General features: G+C 35.7%; 1 protein-coding gene across 1 annotated transcript; it reads left to right on the top strand.

Moving 5' to 3' along the window:
* The first annotated feature begins 9,112 nt into the window (after nt 1–9,112).
* On the top strand, nt 9,113–16,881 carry LOC110736707 (cleft lip and palate transmembrane protein 1 homolog). Its single transcript, XM_021917009.1, has 12 exons — nt 9,113–9,449; nt 10,472–10,618; nt 10,792–10,906; nt 11,014–11,108; nt 12,135–12,238; nt 12,721–12,758; nt 13,293–13,528; nt 14,364–14,457; nt 14,545–14,735; nt 15,157–15,376; nt 15,986–16,153; nt 16,378–16,881. The coding sequence occupies exons 1-12, from the start codon at nt 9,249–9,251 to the stop codon at nt 16,566–16,568; spliced, it is 1,800 nt and encodes a 599-aa protein (XP_021772701.1). The 5' UTR covers nt 9,113–9,248; the 3' UTR covers nt 16,569–16,881.
* The last annotated feature ends 2,966 nt before the right edge of the window (nt 16,882–19,847 follow it).

Here is a 19,847-nt window from a genome sequence, read left to right on the forward strand (position 1 = left end):
ATAAAGGCTTATAGTCAAGTGTACAATGGTAAGTCTCGGCATATTTCACTAAGGCATAGCCTAGTGAAAGAGCTTATCAATGATGGGGTCATAAGTCTTGACTATGTTCCAACAAAGATGAATTTGGCGGATTGCTTTACCAAGGCAATGCCAAGACATTCCATCATATTTGCTATGAATGGAATGGGTTTATGTCCAAAACACAAACTTGGGAAACCCAATCTAACGCTTAAAGAAACATCAAGTCTTAGATTCAATGTGGTTGAATCGCAATTTTGATGTTTGTTAGCAATGTTTAATGACCCATATCGCTATAGTACTTGTGATGTATGAGGTAGCGTCAATTAAAAGTTCTCAAAGGTTTAGAGTTGAGAAGCTCTAAATGTAAGTGTCTTGTCACAAGGGCACAATTACGTATATGAGAACCTACCTATATAAGTTCGAAGTTTAGCCGCTTCAAGAAGTCTAGTTGGACATATAGGCTTCCATGAACTTATGAAAGATACGGACACATGGCTGTTTAAAAGTGTCAAGTGATGAATGATTCGATTTATCTTATGTGTACTTCACCTTCGAATGGTTGGATATATCCGTGTGATTCAATCCATATGGAAATCATAGGATATGATCATCGTTAAGTGTGTTGTACTAGGTGTTAATTCAATCCGAAGGGACATTAACATTGATGCATAAGATGTGGCTAAATGATAGATTTGGAGAATGTATAAAGAAGACACTCTAAATGGGGGAGGATTGTTGATAATTTAGAGTGTCGGAGGAGCGCTCGTGCCAGTTAGGCGCGACCCGCGACAAAACCGCGCATAAACCGCGATGAGTTTCTGGAAATTCTGGAAAAGTTTGGAGGCGCGCCCGCGCCATGGCATGGCGCGACCCGCGCCTAAACCGCGCTAAAATCGCGCTAACTTTCTGGAAATTCGAAGATTTTAGGCAAAGAAGGAGGCGCGCCCGCGCTGCTGTGGTGGCGCGCCCCACCTCTTCGCTCGCGCCCGCGCTTCTTGCTGTTTTGCGGTTTATTCGACGGTTGATTCTATTATATATGGAATGAGTATTTTTCAAAAAAACAGAACACAGAACATTATTATCTTCATCTTCTCCCCAAGAATTCTCCAATTTTCTCTAAATTTTCTTGCAAACTATTTTGAGAAAAACCTCTTGATTTTAGTCTTTGTTGTGAATTATCCATCGGTTTCAATTCTTTGTGCTAAGAACGGAAAGTGCTGTCAATTGTATCTCAAAGGGAATTTCCGGATCAACCCAAGCACCGTGTGGGGGAAATTAATCCCTTTAGGAAAGTATTCATACGCCTTTGACAGTGTATCAAGATCATAGTCTCAAGGGACATTGCGATTCTCATGTTCATGTGTTCGTTAATCGGCTTGGAGTTTAGGCAAGTGTTTAAGTCTTCATACTAGTGTTTCCTTTGAAATTTCTGTAATTTCATAGATTATAATACTTGATTGGAACACATTGTTGTGTTTGTTTAATTACATTACTTTGTCTTGTAATAATTTCTTTAGGTTTTGTTTCCCACACATTTTATTAAGTATTTCTTGATATTATAAGTGAATTCTTGTTAGAAACTCACTTTAAACCTAACAAGTTGGTCATGGAATGAAGGACTGTGAAGAGTGCAAAGAGGGGGAGGAAGGTGAGCAAAACTTTGGTGTATGGTTGAAAGCATCACCATGGAAGAGCAATATTCTCTCCAGAGGGAATGAAAAGAGTAACCAGGGAGTGCATTGTGCTAGAACTTTTTCTGTTACATAACCGAAACAAACCTATGATAAAAAGGAGGTGGTAGCGCAGGTGCAAGAAATGACCAGCAAGCTTGTGGAAGTGGGGCTAGAAAAAAATCGAGTAATGTTGAAGAAAATCCCATAAACGGTAGCAACATTGAAGACAGTAGGGACACCAGCAACACAAATAATACTAGTGAGAATAATGTCTATCACACCGTCTCTGAGTGATAGGCCGTCGTCGAGCCTACCAAAGATAATAATTCCTATCTTGGTCTCACTAACAATAGTAAGGGTAAGAAAGGGTCGAACCCAAGAGAGGCGTTGAATCAACCACCGAGTACTACCGTTTAAATAAGCTAAATGAATTCTAAATTGGGTTGGTTTTAAGTAACTTCTTCTAATTCAATTCGACTAAAGCTAAGAGGAGATTAACAATATTAAGAGGAATCTAGGGCTTGGGTTATACCACTCAACTTCATCACAAATCACAATTAGCATGCAACAATCAAGGTAAAATAATGGGATAAATTAGGGGAAGTCATCTAAAGCACCCAACTACTCTCTCAAGCTAGAGGGATTACTTGAATCATGAATAAAACCTACTCTCGTGGTTACATAGCATAAAACAAGTGTTAAAGCATAATCACGATGACATAAACATTCCCTTGACCGGTAATCCCTATTCTCATGGCATTTCGGGTCAATCAAGCATAAGGGAGCTAACTCAAGTTCATCTCTCGATCCTTCGTTGAGAAAGCTTGGATAAATAGTTCTAGCAATGGCCATATACAAGAACTAAGCAATTAAACCACTTAAGCTCAACTAATTAACATCCCACAACAACCAAATTAACACATGCAACAAGTAATTAGTGACTACATTGAGGGTTTACCCAAACCCTAGAATTTAGACTACTCACAATCCATGGAGGTTAAAGCAATTAAAGATTTCAAGCAATTCATGAACAAGTTCAAACTAAGGATTAAGCTAATTAACAATCATAACATGCAAGAACTAGCAAATAATTAACAACAAAGTAAAGAGAAGTAGAAAAGATGATTAAGAAATGGTTACTATGAAGCTTCAAAGTGAGCAACAATGGTGGATTTGTCTTCTACAATGATTGAATTTGAATGTTTCCAACCTAATAATTGAGAACTAACTAATGATTTGAGAATTTAATGTTCTAAGACTACAAACTAAGAGGAAAGCTCTAAAAAACTGCATAGTCCGTACAAATGAGCTCAAAGGGAGTATTTATAAGACCCCCAAATAAAAAGGACGGAGAAAACAAGAATCGGGCTTGACTGCAGGTCCGCACGGACGTGCCAGATTCGGCACGGACGTGCAGAGGGGGCAGAATTGAGGCAGAACGTACTGCTAAGAATCGAGCAGCCCCGCACGGACGTGCAGATATTGGCACGGACGTGCAGCTACATCTGCACGGACGTGCTTAATTTGGCACGTCCGTGCAGGCCTTGGCAGAATGTTCTAAGTTTCTGGAGCACTCCTGCACGGACGTGCAAGGTCTGGCACGGCCGTGCAGCCTCTTCTGCACGGACGTGCCAAATTAAGCACGGCCGTGCAGGCCTTGGCAGCTTGTTGAAACTTTCTGGAACCTCCTGCACGGACGTGCAAGGTCTGGCACGGCCGTGCAGGGTCTTTTAAGCCCTTTTTTCCATCTTTTCTTCTATATTGCTCCTTTCCTTGGCTTCTTTCAACCATCTTCTTGCTTCTAACCTCGGTTTTGTATCCATGGGTTCCATTTGGTCGTTCTTTTGACCTAGAATCTCAACAAAAACACCAACAACCCGTGAAGCATAGGATACACAAAAATTGCATAATAATAGAGTAAAAATGAACCAAAACGCAAATTTTATCAAGTAAACTAGGTTCAAAACACCCTAAAATCATATCAAATAGCAAGTTATCACTAAGCAGTCAAAGAAAGGGAGGAGTAGAATTGCTAGAAAATCTATGAAGGAGGATAGGAGGGATGTAAGTGTCTTGTTATAAAAAAAATGATGAGGAAGTGGTAGGAGATGAAGTGGATAACATGGGTTTTGAGGATACAGAGTTTACGAAGAGAAGAAAGGTGGATATGTCTACTCAAAATGTGGCGGGCCCCACAACTTGGGCCCTCAGTGACTCACTGACTCATGAATTACACCCTCTCCTGGAATTGCTGAGGTTTGGGGAGTGTCTCTACAGTCAATGCTCTAAGAAGAATTGTCATCTTAGAGAATCCCTATTTGATCTTTCTCTAGGAAACTAGACTAAAAAATCATGAGATGGAGAGGATCAAAAACATTATCAATTCTAATGGTATGTTAGCAGTGAATTGTGAGGGAGAAGGAAGGAAGAGAAGAGGAGGTATTGCTTTTCTTTGGAAGAATTTTGGATGTCGATGTCACTTCTTTTTCGATGAACCACATTGATGTGAGGGTGGAAAATATGCTTCAAGGAGGTTGGAGATTTACGGGGTTCTTGATGCGCATTTGACGACTAATTTATGGATGGAAGAATTTAAGTGGTTTTACTGGTAGAATTTTGAAGGATAATCTTAGTAGGCAACGACTTCTAAGTTTGATCTTAGGAGCAACGATCCCAAAATCCTAGTTAACAACTAGTTAACGACTTCTAATTGGATTTTGTTTAGATTTTTGTAAAATAATTATTTTGCCTTAATTCCTATATTTTTCCTACTCAAATAAATCTAAAGTATATTTGATCATATATATTTTGATACTAAATATCCTCTACTTATTATCCTCCAAGTAAGTCTTTTGTTTCCTTAATCCATTTCATGATCATCTTACAATCTCATACTTTCCATAATCTATTTTCTACTTGCTCACCAAGTTAGCTCTTTCCTTAATTCTTATTATTGCTTCTCAAGTAATTCATTAACTCCATAATTTCCATATTTCATTCTACACATATTTTCCACAATTCTTACACTCTTACACCTATAAATACCTCTCTCATAAACACCTAAAAACCCACTCAAAATCTTACATTTTCTCCTTTAATTTCTCTCGATTTTCCTCCTCCATTGGCGACCACCACCTTTCCCTGGCAGCAGCCACCACCGGTAGCCATCCAAGACCATAGACGGCAATTACTGCCGCCCAGCCGAAGCTATCCAAAGCCCAGCCGAAGCCAGTGGAAGCTTTTCTTCTTCCTCTTCCTTCTTCGGTTTTCTTCTTCTTTCTCTTCTATTCTAATTTCAATAATTAATTATTCTACTCTAATGATTTAATTAAATAAAAACAGAAAAATTATTTTAAAGTTTATGAAAGAATTTAATTAGTTCATGCACATATATTTAGAGTTTTGTCTAGTACTGTTGTGATTATTTGATGACCTTATATTAATTAAGGTTAAACTTAATTGTAGGGTGGTCTTGGGGGAAAGTTCTTGAGTTCTAATTGTTGATTTTGCTGAGCGAGGATCAAGGTACGTTTAGGTGGATAGATACTTTATTAAAGTGCTTGAATTGATCAACATGTTTATGCGAAATTGAATTTAAATGAATGCTTTGACTTAAATTGAATGTCATGTTTTATGAATTAAATATGTTTGAGGAATTGATTTTATTATCATGTTTTGAATTATTCAATATGTTTAAAGGAATTAGTTTAAAAAGTATGGTTAATTAAATAAAAGGGTTTTGAGTTGGAATTATTATTATTATTGAAAAGTTGGATTTTATTTACAATGATTTATTTATCAAGAGGAATTATTGAGTTATTATTTAAAAGCTTTACACACATGTTATGTAATCTCACTATGCAGATTTGGTTGATAAGACTATGGACTTTGTATGACCTAATCTTTCCTCAAGGTAGCCTTTCTACATAAAGATACTAAATTGGGGGGTGTGCACACTTAGGAGAGGAATTGGATTAAAAAGGAATTGATTTTTAATACTTTGAAATATATTTGAGTTATTGGAATTTGAGTAATTGATAATTGAGTATTGAATTGAGTTTATTTAAAAAAGAGCTATTCATAGGTTTGAATTAAAAGAATTATTATTGTCATGGATTTTGATGACTTGAGTCTTCGAAAGCATGTTTATGAATAAAGTGGATTTACTTATCTTGCACTTAAATGTACTTAGCATGTTTTGCTAATCCGTATTTTCTATTTTGTTTTGGTTCGCCCTATTTGCCTTATTGGTAAGTAGTTGTGAATTTTCATTTGGAGTCTAAATGCGCATTTGGGGATCCCGGGAATGATTTCGCCTAGATTAGGTTTTTGAATGTTTTGTATTTAATTAATTTTGAAAACTCATAACAATAGTTCGGTTTTGAAGTATTAATAAAGTAAGAGTTGTTTTCCGGTGCAAGTTTCTAGTGAGTTTGAGTTTTAAAGTAGCCTTACGTTATCACGTGGCGATAACACGCCTAAGTATATCTCTACGGTAAAATTATACGTACTAGTACTTCCGTAGAGGGAGATTTGGGGGTGTTGCACAGGTGGTTGTGGGCATCTCCTAGAAAGTGGAGGTTGGAGGAGGTGGAGGAATTGGAAGCTATTCTTTCAGTAAGAAAGCAGCTCTTTGTGACAAAAGAATTGTAGGAGGAGGAGGTGGGCTTGGTGGAAAAGGCGGGGCATCTTTTTCTGGATGCTAGAAATGAGAATAAAGAGGGAGATGAGGGGGGTAAGTATGGATGGATAGAGAGAGCGAGAAGGAGGGAAAGGGAATTAAAGAAAAACAAAATGCTCTCGTTTTTGGGGAGGAGGAAGAGAGAAACATGGCTGGACATATTTTTGTCTTCGGTGAGGGTGATGATGTTGCGAGTGGGAGGGTGAGGCAAGAGAAAGAGAAGAAAGTGGGGAGGAAGTATATGATGCTGGTGTTATAGGGGATAAGAAATGGGCGAGTGATGATGGTGCTGCTGTGTTGATGGTGAAGGAGACAAGTAAGGGGATGGAGGAAGTAGTGAGTAATGTTGTAATGCAAGGGGGGGGGGGGGGGGGGGGGGGGGGGGGAAGGAGTGGCGGGGAGTTTGGTGGGGCTGGGAAAGACGAGGAATGGGGGAAAAGAGAGGTATGTTGCAGCAGGTGGTGCGCATTCAAGTATTAATTTGGGTGCGAAAAGGGGGGAAGGCTGTAGAAAAGTTGTGAGGGAGTGGTATGGATTTGATTGTCATATGAGCTCGGTGGATCAGATCCTTGGAAAGAGGGAGAGGGAAATGCAAGTGGGTGGTGTTGAGGGGGAGCTCTCCATTAAAAAATTGGTGACTTTGAATGAACTTTTTGGATTGCGGGTGGCGGAGGCTGTCGAGCAACAGCCTTGCCAAGCTCAATGAATATTTTTATTTTTTCTTTATCCGTTAAAGTTTTATTTGATTCGGGTGTGTCTCATTATTTTAGTTCTAGAACTTTAGTGGAAAAGTCCCTAAACTAGAAAGTCTAGTGTCAACTTCCTCAAATGTCTATAACAATTTTTTTAAAAGTACGGAGGGACTTTAGTGAAATGATATTTGTGACCCTCTATTCCATGGTACTGCATACAAATTGGCAAAGTCTACCAAAAAACATGATACATTTTTGCAATTTGTCGTACAATTATAATAATATACTTGTATCTAGACCTAGTTACTGGGCAGGTCGGGTAAGGGTCGGTGCGGGTCGGGTCAAAGAGGGTCACATTTTGTAGGGTCAATAGCGGGTCAGGCCAATGCGGATCACGGGTCAATAACGGGTCGATAATGGGAGGCCAACAAATTATCAATTAAAATAATATTGAACAAAGCCATAATTAAATATATGAATACGAAAATACTATGTAATTTTTTTCTTACATTATCTTTTTTCTCTATGTATTAAATTGGACAAACATTTTGGCCCTATATTGACCTTGTCCGTTAAGAAACTTTTAAATTTGACCTTGACCCTATTATCATTGGGCTACCCTATTTAATAACCAGGTCTACTTGTATCACCTTCTAGGCATTTATGCAAGATTATCAAGTAACCTAAACTCCAATCTCTTCACCCAAGGACAAATCCTAAGCACACTACATAACATAATTTCTTATTTTCCTCTCCTAATTAAAGTACTCCGTAGTTCCGTATTATCAACAATATATATCATATCAATCAATAACTATATACTAAAAGGAAAATCAGAAGTGACACATGTCATCTTCTGGTCAACAATTTTCCCTCCATTTTTTTCTTTCCCTTTTTTTTCCCCTTCTTTTTCAAATCTTCATTAATTGTTCCACAACTTAAAATATTTCCCTTGCATTTTGACAATTATATTGACTTTCATATACACTCAAGTAAATAAGGAAAAAAAATGATTTGATGTATTTTCTATATATTTAATTTACAAGTAGGTGTTCTAGAAATAAATGAACATAGATAAGGCAATATATTTTTAGAATAATATTATTACTCAATATTTTTGTGTTATTATGTCATTATTCTATCTTTTAATTGCTCTAGGTTATTTGGATTTTGGGCAATGCATTAAGTTTCAATAGATAAAAAATTCACTTTGGTAATATATATGTATTATTGTATATACAATAATTTTCTATTCTTAAAAGACAAATCAATAACAGCTTGTGTCTGTAGGAAAAAAGAAAAAAGAAAAAAAGAAAGTATGTAGCATATGTCAAAATTTGGTCCAAAATTTCCAACTATATTTCCAACAAATGTAAGAAAAAAAAATGTATTCTTAACTAATTAATAAAGTATTTTACTTCGTATTTGTTAAAGTGTGTGAATAAAATAAGGATGGATATATATATGTGTGTATATCGCATGCACATTATTCCTCTTTATTAAATAGAGCCCTATAGTTCTTAGATTTATTTTATTTTTTCATAAAGTGGATCAACTTAATGCAATAGTTATCCTTCATTATTTTGTTGAATTAACATTATAATTTACTAGATGAAAGCCCGTGCGATGCACGGTTTTTTCATCTAAGATTTTTAATTATTTAATTTATTGTATTTAATAATTTAAACAAAATTACAAAAGCTTAATATACGAGTATATTTTTATTTTTTACTATAATTTATAATGAATTTATTAAATATAAATAAATTATAAATATAATATTTTTTCCGTTATATAAAATTTTTAATGTGAAATGATAAATTTTCAATAATTTAAATCCTAAATTATTATTCATTATTTTACCATATATTTTATTTCGATAGAAGCACCAACCCCGTCCACAACCAACATACTACATCAATGGATAAATTAAACCGTGCATTGTACGAGACTTAAACTACTTGTATTATAAAATCTTTATACAAACGATATTAAAAGATTTTATACAAACGACATTAAAATATAGTTGTATTATAAAATCTTTATACAAACGACATTAAAATATCTCCCACGGCTTCACTCTCACAACTTTCTCTCTCTCAGACGTGGTGAGAGCGTGAGAGAATCAATCCTTCCTCTTCATCGAACAAACCCGGTTCGATTGACGGAGAAAACTTAGTCATGGCGCCGCCGGCAATCGCAGAAGGCGGTGGAGGAGGTGCGCAGCCACCGCAACAACGCCAAGGTTTTGGACAATCGATCTCTGGAGTTCTAAGAATGGCGATTTTTTGGTATTTTGCATCCAAATTCTTCTTTTCCCCCAAAAAACCCGCTGACCCTGCTCTTCTTATGAACAATCTCTTCCAAAAGGGCGAACCTTTGGTATGAATTTCATCGTTTTTTTGTTATAGAATGTTGTTATTCTTTATGTTTCGATCTGATTTATGTGTTTTTCGATTTAGGATGGTGATTTAGTTTTGTAATTGTTAATTTGATTGATTTTTGCGTGTTTTTTGACCTGGGTTTTCTAATTTTTTTTTATCAATTGAAGTATGTTTTAGCTCCATTGATCTATTTGGTTATTGATTTTGTAGTATTGGATTTGAATTAACTGTGTCTTGTTTGTTTGTTTGTTTGCTTATTTGTTTGAATTAATTTGATTCTATATGTTTTATGATATTGCATCTGGGTTTTTAATTTTGGAATATTTGAAGTGTATGCAGTTTATAGAAAAAAGAATGATTTTCTTGGGTGAAGGGTTTTAATTGGGGTTTTAAAGCCAGGTTACTAATTTCTCTTTATAGAGTTGGTTTGCCTATGTGTGATTGATGAACATGAGTGGCTTCCTACTTTCCAGCTTTCCGCCGCTGGGTTTCTAATTTTAATCCATGGACATGCTATTGTTCTGTTTGTGGGTTTTAGATTTTTCCCAAAAACTCTGTTATATGGAAAGTTGGTTCCTTTAGGTTTCATTGATATTACATTTTGTTGACAACCTCTTATATAATTGGTCCGGCTTCTCGAGGCTGAGTACTCGTTTGTCTTAGGTTATTAAGTGCGTTGATGGAATGAGTATCTTTTTAGGCAGAGAAATTAATATCCTTTTAGATTTGGGTGTTTTGGGATTTTCAAGCATATTGCAGCATGGACGCATAGCTGTCAATATATCAATGTATCACTGACAAAGGAAATTTTAAGCAGATAACAAGAGTGTATGTGTTTTCTGGTTATGTTATTGAGCATTAAGCGTATTTATTATAACATTCATGACCAGTGCAGTGAGTTATGCAATGGAAGAACATTGATTCTCTGATTGTTTTGTTTTTCTTCTAATTGATATTTGTGTTTTTGGGATATATGGTTATATCTTTCTGAGCATGACAAATAGATCTTTGTTTTTGTAGGATATGTGGTTTTATCTTTCAGAACATGAAAAATTCAGAGATTTTGGGAATGAACAAGCTCTCATCTGGCATGAGACTAACATCCCTTATGCAGTCTGGAAACCTGAGAGTACCAGGACCTTGTCCTTAAATTATCAGCCTTCTGAGGTGATTTTATTTTTTTTCAAATAAAAATAGTTATACTATCCTATGAATTAGCACCATATTTAATTTTTAGAACTTTTTTGAATGCATATCATTCTTTTAGCTGGGAATTTCTTCTGTTGAATACTTGAATGCTCCTATTTTAACTGTTGCTTGGTGTTACATTTTATCTCCAGGATTTAAAGCATAATGGGACTTTGTATGCGCATGTATTCTTTGCTCGTTCTGGATATTCTCCTGATCCAAGTGAGCCAGAGTACCAACCATTGGCTACCTTTGGTAGAAGCAAGCGTATGCTCACCTGTCCTTATAATTTTGTGTACATATAAGCTTACTCAAGATAAAATGTTTTAACAAATTGTATTTCTTTTAACAAATATTTATTTTTTGAACTACAGCTGTTGTGACAATCTTGCCCAAGTCTAAAGTTGACAAAAGGAAATCCCTATTGGGAGACACCAAAAGTTCTTCTGAGGACAAAACAATGTCAAAGGTGGGTATGAGCTGTATATTTATTGCTAATTATTTTCTTTCTCCGATCTATGCCCCAAGGTGCATAAAATTTGTGTTATCTGTATATGTTGTGCACTTGTGCATAAATGGCAGTTCATATATTGTTGATTGTACTAGAGCTACCTTTAACATGGTCTAGAATTTATGTTTCCTGAGTATCAGATATCCCTCATTGGTCTCCTGTTGGTACTCTGTTGAATTTTTGTTATGCAGCTACCTTTAAGCTAGAACTAGCATTGATACAATAAGGTTTTAATGATCTTAGGGTCCACTTTTGATATCTCTTACCCATGTAAAATAAAGATCAAGAAAGTTGTTAGAGAAGTTTTGATACTTTGATTTGCTGTATGCATGGCGTAAGTGCATAACATATCCGCATACTGAAGTATGCATTAAAAGTTTTCTGGTTGTCAGTGCTGTATGATTGTTGTATAAAATTCTTGATCATCTTTGACATAATTATAAGCGTCTCTATTGTGCAATAACTTGAAATTGTAAAGACCAAGTGGTTATTTGTTTGTCCAGAAGAGGACTTACAACTTCTAGAATATAGACAGTTGGAATGTTCTGTGATGGAAAAAATATGGCAAGTATATAGCTCATACTTTTCTTGGAAGTTTTATTACAAAGTATCCTGCATAGAATCAAATTACATCTAATTCATGTCTCATTAAAACATCCTATATTTATTTTCTTTGAAATGGTGAGCAAGTTGGCTGCCTTTACCCTTCAAAATTAGATGTCTAATGCAAGGGCCACTTTGCAATTGTATGGGTAAGGCTGCATAAATCTGACTTCCCACCTTGTCTTGTAAGGCTTGTAAGAGGGATCAGGATAATGATAGGGTATGGTAGGCTTAACATTTAAAGTTCAATTCATCCGAGGAATGTTGAACACACCCTAATAATTTCATGCTGTTAGTTTCAGATTGCCGCATGATTATCATTGTAATTTGCTTTCCCAAGTAAAAGAAAAAAGCTTATGAAGTTTTTGTTGATGCTACCAGGTTGAAGAAGATTTGCAGACAGATCCTAAAGATGAAGGTCCCCCTGAATGGATTTCTTATTGGAAACCCAACATGACAATCAATTTGGTTGATGATTTCACTAGGTGTGTTAAGTTCCTCTCTAGCATTATAGTGCACTATTGTTGAAGTCTCTTTTTCATTGTACTATCTATGCTCCTTTTTTGCCATGGGATGCCATCATATCTACAATTTTTGGTGGACTTAGTCTCCAAGCTGTGAAGTTCAGTACTGATCCTCAATAAGGTTCAAGGGGGTCTTCAGCTTCTTAATGGTTGCTGAGAGATATTGACCCTTTTTTTTAAAGATGTGTTTGTGTACTGTCGTTTGTAGCTCTATTTATTGTTTCTGCTGCTGTTATATTTGGTAGGTCCTATATATTTCAAGTCATGTGCTAGATTATTTAAGTTAAAATATTTATGCTAAAAAAAACTAAAATAATTTGTAATACTCTTCTTTAAAAAAATGTTAAATGTTGAAACCATCCATTACCCTGTGAATTTCTTTTTGTTATTCTTCAAGATTTGTAATTTTTAAAAAATTCAATTCTCTCTTTCTTTTTTGACAGGTACTCGGCAAATTCTGTTCCTCCAAACATCGTGCCTCGTATCCTTTGATCTTTATTTCCTTGTATTAGAAGTTTCTTTGGTATTAATTTGCATGATTTGGACTGTTGGACCTTTTGGTCTTTAGTATCGTACAGAATGTGTAAGTGTGTGTAAACTCAGAAGCAAGCATTATTCCTCTGCTAATGTGCTGTAAAGGATTTTGTTGGGAGGAACCCCTTATGTGTAGCATTGATCACTGAATTACCTCTTAGGCTCTTGTTTGTACTTGTGTGTTACTATGGTGGCATTTGCGTTTAACTTAATATGAGATTTATCCTCACTGGTATAGTATATGTAGGTTTGTCTGTAAAGAGTGTTAGTTTCACTTCAACCAATTCTGGTACATTGTTTGTTGCTCCTCTTTTGTCACAGTAATTGATCCTCCCACTGATATTGCAAAACCCAGTAAGAGTTTTGATATACTTATAATGATTTGCATATGAATCAACCCAGTATGGAGTGTAACTCTGAGCCATCTGGTGAGTGGTGATTTGTGGTTTACTATCTGAGTTTCCTTGACCTTGTGGCACAGATCTGAATATTGAGCCCAAAACAGGGAACTATTTCCCAACCATATTCTTCAATGAGTTTTGGCTGCTCAAAGATAAGTTGATACCGATCAATGAGACAGTGACTGAACTTCCTTTACATTTGGAGGTGGCTCCTATGAGCATGACCAAGTGGCAGCTATTCCTGCAGATCGATGAGTCATTTCAGATTCATCGCTCTTATGGAAGTATGCTTGAAGGCGAGGCTGATGAACTTAAGGTGTGTTTATTGTGAAGCCCTATTAATATGCTTCTCTGAGGTATTTGTTGGGGAATGTTGAGATCATTGTATGAATGCCACTAGGCAATCATGGTATTTAAATTTTGGGAGTCTCTATGAATCATTTAGTTGTATGAAGTTATTATCATTTTCTTGATTCATGATGGTTTATGATTTCAGGAATATTGATAAATAATTTGGTTATTTCTAACAGTGTTGCCATGTTTTAGGAAATTTTTTAGTAGGCTATTGGGTAGCTAATCTGTGGTGTTGACCTGCCAATTGAAATGAGGAGATTAGCTTTTCCAACTTGTTGATATGTTTTTTTATGTGAAGCCGATACTGGAGCTACCGATTTAGTAAATGAGCTCTGTATAAACTATGATCATGAATATTAAGAGTTTACCGAGAGTTTTGACAACCCTAGTAACCGATTGCAAAATGTTTATATGAGTTTCATAATATTTTTAAGTCTTTTCTTTTTGTAGCATTTTTGTAAGTGTGTTTAAAATAAATCATTGAAACTGTGCCGTGTCTCCATTTCTGCAATTATGTTCTTTTGTAACCCTAGTCCCTTGTTTTCCAGTCTATGTCTATCTGCTCTTCTGATGGTGAGTCCAGAACAGAGGGGTCCTGGATTTGTGTTTTTCTTTACTTTGTTGATTATATTTCCCATTTGCGTTAATTTTCTAGTGTTCTACCACATTATAGTTTATTTGCTAGAAAATCTTCATAAAGGGTATTTTTCATTTATCGGTTTATAAGAACCCCGTTTCTTTGATTGCATCTTGGTGTTGTTCCTCATCACAGTGTATTTTTCTAATTTTCTTTGCAGAGGGTATTCTTGGAAGGGAATCCTTACCTTCTTGCAATCACAATGACAGTCTCACTTTTTCATTCTTTGTTTGACTTTCTGGCCTTCAAAAATGGTGAGTTACAGTTTTCTGTTGCTTTGGTGGAATATTGTTTCCTGTTCTTATTTTATCTAACTGTATTTTTGTGTTGACACACATCAGATATTCAATTCTGGAACAAGAACAAGTCAATGGAAGGGTTATCTGCTAAGTCAGTTGTTGTCAGCTTTATCTCTCAGTTGATTGTTTTCCTCTATCTCCTGGATAATGATACTTCATGGATGATTCTTGTGAGCTCTGGAATCGGTTGCTGCATTGAGTTTTGGAAAATAGGGAAGGCGATGCACATAGAGGTATGATTTCTGGTTGTAATTCTTGGTAGCCTCTTTTTGTTTACTGGAGAGCTAATATTCGACTGGAAATTTGTAATCTTTGTCATTCATGCTACATCCTTTATTTGTCTATTCTTCCAGATGGCCCTGCAATCTGCAAATACGTGCCACTTTACTTGTTAAAATTAGACTTTTGGACTAATTTTTTATTAGAAGATTCTAAAATCATGTTGGTAGATGGAGTATGAACTATGAAGTTATAAACTTTGAGGCCAATTTTCTTTCATTTATCTTGAATGGAGGAGCTTTATTTTGGACTGCCCTGATTAATAACTCTAGTAGGGATAAATCTGCATTTCTTTTTTAGTGAAGTTTTGGTGAATAGAAATTCAGAATCATATCAATTGACTTGGCTCACAATATCTTTTTGTCCTTTTTTCAGTTGGATAGATCTGGCAGGATTCCCTTACTAAGGTTTAAAGACCGGGATTCCTATAAAATGAACAAGACAAAGGAGTATGACGACATCGCGATGAAATATCTCTCATATCTCTTGTTCTTCCTTGTTGTGTGCTCCTCCATTTACTCTTTGAAGTATGAACGCCACAAAAGTTGGTACTCATGGATTCTTTCTTCAATGACACAATGTGTATATATGTTTGGTAAGTGTTCGCTAGCTTTTGGTTTCTAGTGCGTATCCTAAATTTGAAATTCTAATATGACAATTGTAGATTGAAGCTTTTATCGTTATTTATACTTCTGTCATCTTTTAATTGCAACTTTGGACTTTCATGGTTACCAAGGCATGACTTTGACCATTAATATCTTGAGCAACATATTAGTTTAGAAATTTTTGGTTGGTAAAACTGGTTAGAAAGTGTGAATGAGAATATGAGATGTGTTCCAAAGGATTGTTCTTTTGATTTTGGAGGTTGCTAATTAATTAAGCAATTACCCTGATATAGTTTTTATAAATATCTGAGTGTTCACAGATGTGTGTGATTAGAATTTTATTGTCGGAATGCCGGGTGTTGTTTTTGCTTCATAAGCAGCTGGATATAGTTTATATATAAGTATTTAGTCTTTAACATATGGCCGATTTTGTAGGAAGGATGTTTCTTTTGGAAATCTAGTGGTTTTTGGGTCATAAACGAAACAATCTTTTTTCTACGTGATGCATTTTCGACTGTGCTATGTTCTTTTTCAGATTGGGTACTTGTTTATTATGTCTCTCTTATTGGACAGTATCTGATATGCTCCCTTCTTTGTAGGCTTCATAATGATGTGTCCCCAGTTGTTTATAAACTACAAGCTGAAGTCTGTGGCTCACATGCCTTGGCGCCAAATGACATACAAGTTCTTGAACACCATTATTGACGACCTCTTTGCCTTTGTCATCAAGATGCCCACACTTCATCGGCTTTCAGTTTTCCGTGATGGTAAGACTAGTTTAAAACTCCTGAACACCTTCATTGCGCTTGACACTGAATTTTCCCTTGAAACAAATTGTGGGAGTTCTTGAGCATATCTGCCGCTTCTTGGGGTTGGGGGGGGGGGGGGGGGGGTTTGGTTTGGATTTGTGAAACTGTATGTTTGGTTGTGGTTGATTTCATTTTACTATTTTGTGATTAGGTTTGATTTTAACTTTGGTTTGTATCTGCAGATATCATATTTTTGATATATGTTTATCAACGATGGGTTTACCCAGTTGACAAAAAGAGGGTGAATGAATTCGGTTTTGGTGGTGAGGATGATAGCCAGTCTACCGAGGCCATTGAATCAACTAAAAAGGATGAGGGTCAATCTTCTGAGGCCATTGAAGCAGCAAACGAGGCCGATAAGAAAACCAACTGATCACTGTTTTTAGTTTTGGGAACCTGTGTAACACACCTCCTTTATATCTTTTTTTTTTTTCAGCTGTAAAGTGCCAATTAGTAAGAATCGTTGTCACTTAAGTTTATTTTTTCAACAATTTTGCTTTATTTACTGCTAATGTTATTTCATTAATTATAGTTAGTTTTCATAGCTAGAAATAGCACAAGGATAGATTGTTCTCTTGCTTAGGAAGTAAGGAAATGAGCTAGTGACTTTAATCAATTGCTTTTGACACTAATGAGAATTTTGATTGCATAATAAGGGCACTGATGCCTTTACCTTTTATGGAGTATTTATGTTTCGAGTGCTTCAGATGATTTATCCATACTCTTCGAATAGTCAAGGTATAGATTCCAAAGCTATTGAAGAAGAATTGCAGCAATTTCTTTCCCAATCCTTACGAAGTAGTTCATTCGAAATGAAATTTTGCGTATGATTCTTCATATCACCTTAAGTTTATTATTGTTGAATTTGTATGTTCATTAAAGATTCTTCTTTTCTTATAGTGATGCTTGTTCTAATATGAAGTATATAAGAATTGTGAACTCCTATGGTTAATCATAGCTACCATACCAATGGATAAAAATGGAATGTCATGAACTCATGATAGATGATTTTAAGAGTTAATAGCTCAACTTGTATGTTGTTTCAGTAACTCCTGAAAATGTGGGCATGATTCTCCAATTTAAAACTACTTTTGTAATATGAAACACATTCTTTATAGTGCCCTCTTAGGTATTCATTCCTCTTCGAGCTTAGACTATTGTTGAATTAAAGGAGAAGAAGTTGAAAAGGTACTTTGTAATACTATCATATATTATGAGACAGTTCGTGATATTCATATAACGGGATTTTTTTTTCCAAAGTAAGCTTTCTTACAAAACTATTTTGTAAAGTAGACTCGTGGTCAAATTATTTACCAAACTAAGCTTTTGGGTTAAAACGCTGTCTTATATCCTGTTTTTTTTTTTTAAAAAAAAAATTCAAAGTATAAAACGTTGTCATGTTGACCTTTTTTTTAAAAAAAATTCGTAATTTTTTATTTTGTAAAACAAAAAAAAAAAAAAATTCAAGTACACTTAAAACGCTGATTGGGACAACGTTTTTAGTGTATTTGTTTTTTTTTTTTTTTTTCGACTTTTGTAATTTCTAATTTAAAAACAAAAAAAACAAATACCCTAAAAACGTTGTCCCAGTCAGCGTTTTAAGTGTATTTGATTTTTTTTTATATAAAATCAGAAAGTACGAAATAAAAAAAAAAGTCAAACATTTTTACACTTTGGTTTTTTTTTTTTAAAAAAAAAACAGGGGTTAAATGCTGATTGAGTCAGCGTTTTACCCCAGAAGCTTAGTTTGGTAAATAATTTGATTACGAGTCTACTTTACAAAATAGTTTTGTAATGAAGCTTAGTTTGAGAAATCATCCCATATAACGCTTCTACATTTATCATTGTATACACTTCAATACTATAATGGCTCTACCTCTACTATGTGAAATTTGATAAAATGTTTATCTCAGCATTTAATGTATATTCACGAAATGTCTCATTTTCCAATCATTCAACTATATCGAATTATCGATTTACTAAGTTCAATGTTAGTTGAATAAATCAACATTTATATGTTTCAATGTAGCAAGGTGCTACTTGTTACAATTCATTTTGCTGATTGGCTAGTTGGTCAAAATATATTCATGGAATGGCGTGGATTGGTATTAGTCCTAAAATCATTCTATTAATACTTAAAATACTTTGCGGCAAAAAATGAGAAATTACTCTGTATATGGCTAGATTGCCTAACATACACATTTGTTTTTGTACAGGTCATAATCATGTGTCTATAAGATCCCGCTCCAATATTTCAATCTAATTTTTACACAAGTACATTTAATATACCTTCTGATCAATAGATTAACTTAAAATAAAGACTTATATGGTATACCACGAACTAGTATCCCAACTACTATAATGTCAATATTTAAGAGTTAAGGAAGAAGCTAAGGTGATCCCTCACTCGTAAACACAAACATCATGGGATAAAAACCTTACTCATTTTTCATTAACCAAAACTAGATATAACGTATACGTATCAATATATTCACCAAAAAGAGCAACCTTTTTTTTACCACCCTTTTAACCACTCACCTAATCCCACTCTAATACTCTATCAACCAATTTGGGAAGAAATCCCCAAATTCAGAAACACATCTCAAATAATTCAAGATTGTGATTACTCTAAAAATTAATTTTACTTTTCAAAATAAAATTAATTTCAATACTTTTCAAAATAAAATTAATTTCAAAAAAATCCTTTGGAAATTTTGATTTTTACCACCTTCAAATAACGACTTTGTCGAATTTACCACCTCCAAAAAAAAAACATTTACTTTACCACCTCATAAAAAAATTAAACATCAGTTTTACCACCAATCACCTCCAACTAACGGATTCCGTCCAAAAATCCGTTAATGGGGCCTACCTTGCACACGTGTCGCCATATTATTGGTTAAGTTTTAAAAAAATAAATAAAAAAAACAAAATAAAAAATAAAAAATCCCCATCAAGCAACCGATGGTTGCTGCCACCGTCGGGACCCCCACCGCCGGACCGGCTACGACCAGCCCCACCACCTAACCGTTACAACCATCCCCCACCACCTAACCGCTACCAGCCACCGTCGGGACCCACAGCCACCGCACCGATTTCGACCTCAAAACCCTAGCCACCACCTAACAGCTACGACCAACCCCACCACCTAACCGCTACCACCGCACCGCACACCACAGCCGCGCCGATTTCGACCCCCTTTCCACCAATTTCCGACCTCAAAACCCTAGTCAACACCTAATAGCTACGACCAACCCACCACCTAATCGCTACCACCGCACCGCACACCACAGCCACACCGATTTCTACCCCTTTCCACCAATTTCCGACCTCAAAACCCTAGCCACCACCTAACAGCTACGACCAACCCCACCACCATCCAAACCCAGACCAGAAACAACCGCCACCCAGACGCAAAACCACCCCGACTCAAAACCACCACCACCCAAACCCAGACCAGAAACAACTGCCACCCAGGCGCGAAACCACCCCGACTCAAAACCACCACCACCCGTCAGAAACCACGCCAGCCAGACGCGAAACCATCGCGACTCGAAACCACCACCACCCAGACGTGAAACCCACACGAAATTCCGACTAACCGAGGTAGTTGATTTCGTTGCTGGTTGGTTGACATGGAAGATCGGGGAAG

This window comes from Chenopodium quinoa, unplaced genomic scaffold, assembly GCF_001683475.1.
Source record: "Chenopodium quinoa cultivar QQ74 unplaced genomic scaffold, ASM168347v1, whole genome shotgun sequence".
NCBI classification, from domain to species: domain Eukaryota; kingdom Viridiplantae; phylum Streptophyta; class Magnoliopsida; order Caryophyllales; family Amaranthaceae; genus Chenopodium; species Chenopodium quinoa.

Coding starts and splice junctions, on each gene's coding strand:
- LOC110736707 (XM_021917009.1), top strand. CDS start 9,249: ATGGCGCCGCCGGCAATCGCAGAAGGCGGTGGAGGAGGTGCGCAGCCA. Junction 11,109..12,134: donor AGGACAAAACAATGTCAAAG/GTGGGTATGAGC, acceptor TGATGCTACCAG/GTTGAAGAAGATTTGCAGAC. Junction 14,458..14,544: donor CTTTCTGGCCTTCAAAAATG/GTGAGTTACAGT, acceptor GACACACATCAG/ATATTCAATTCTGGAACAAG.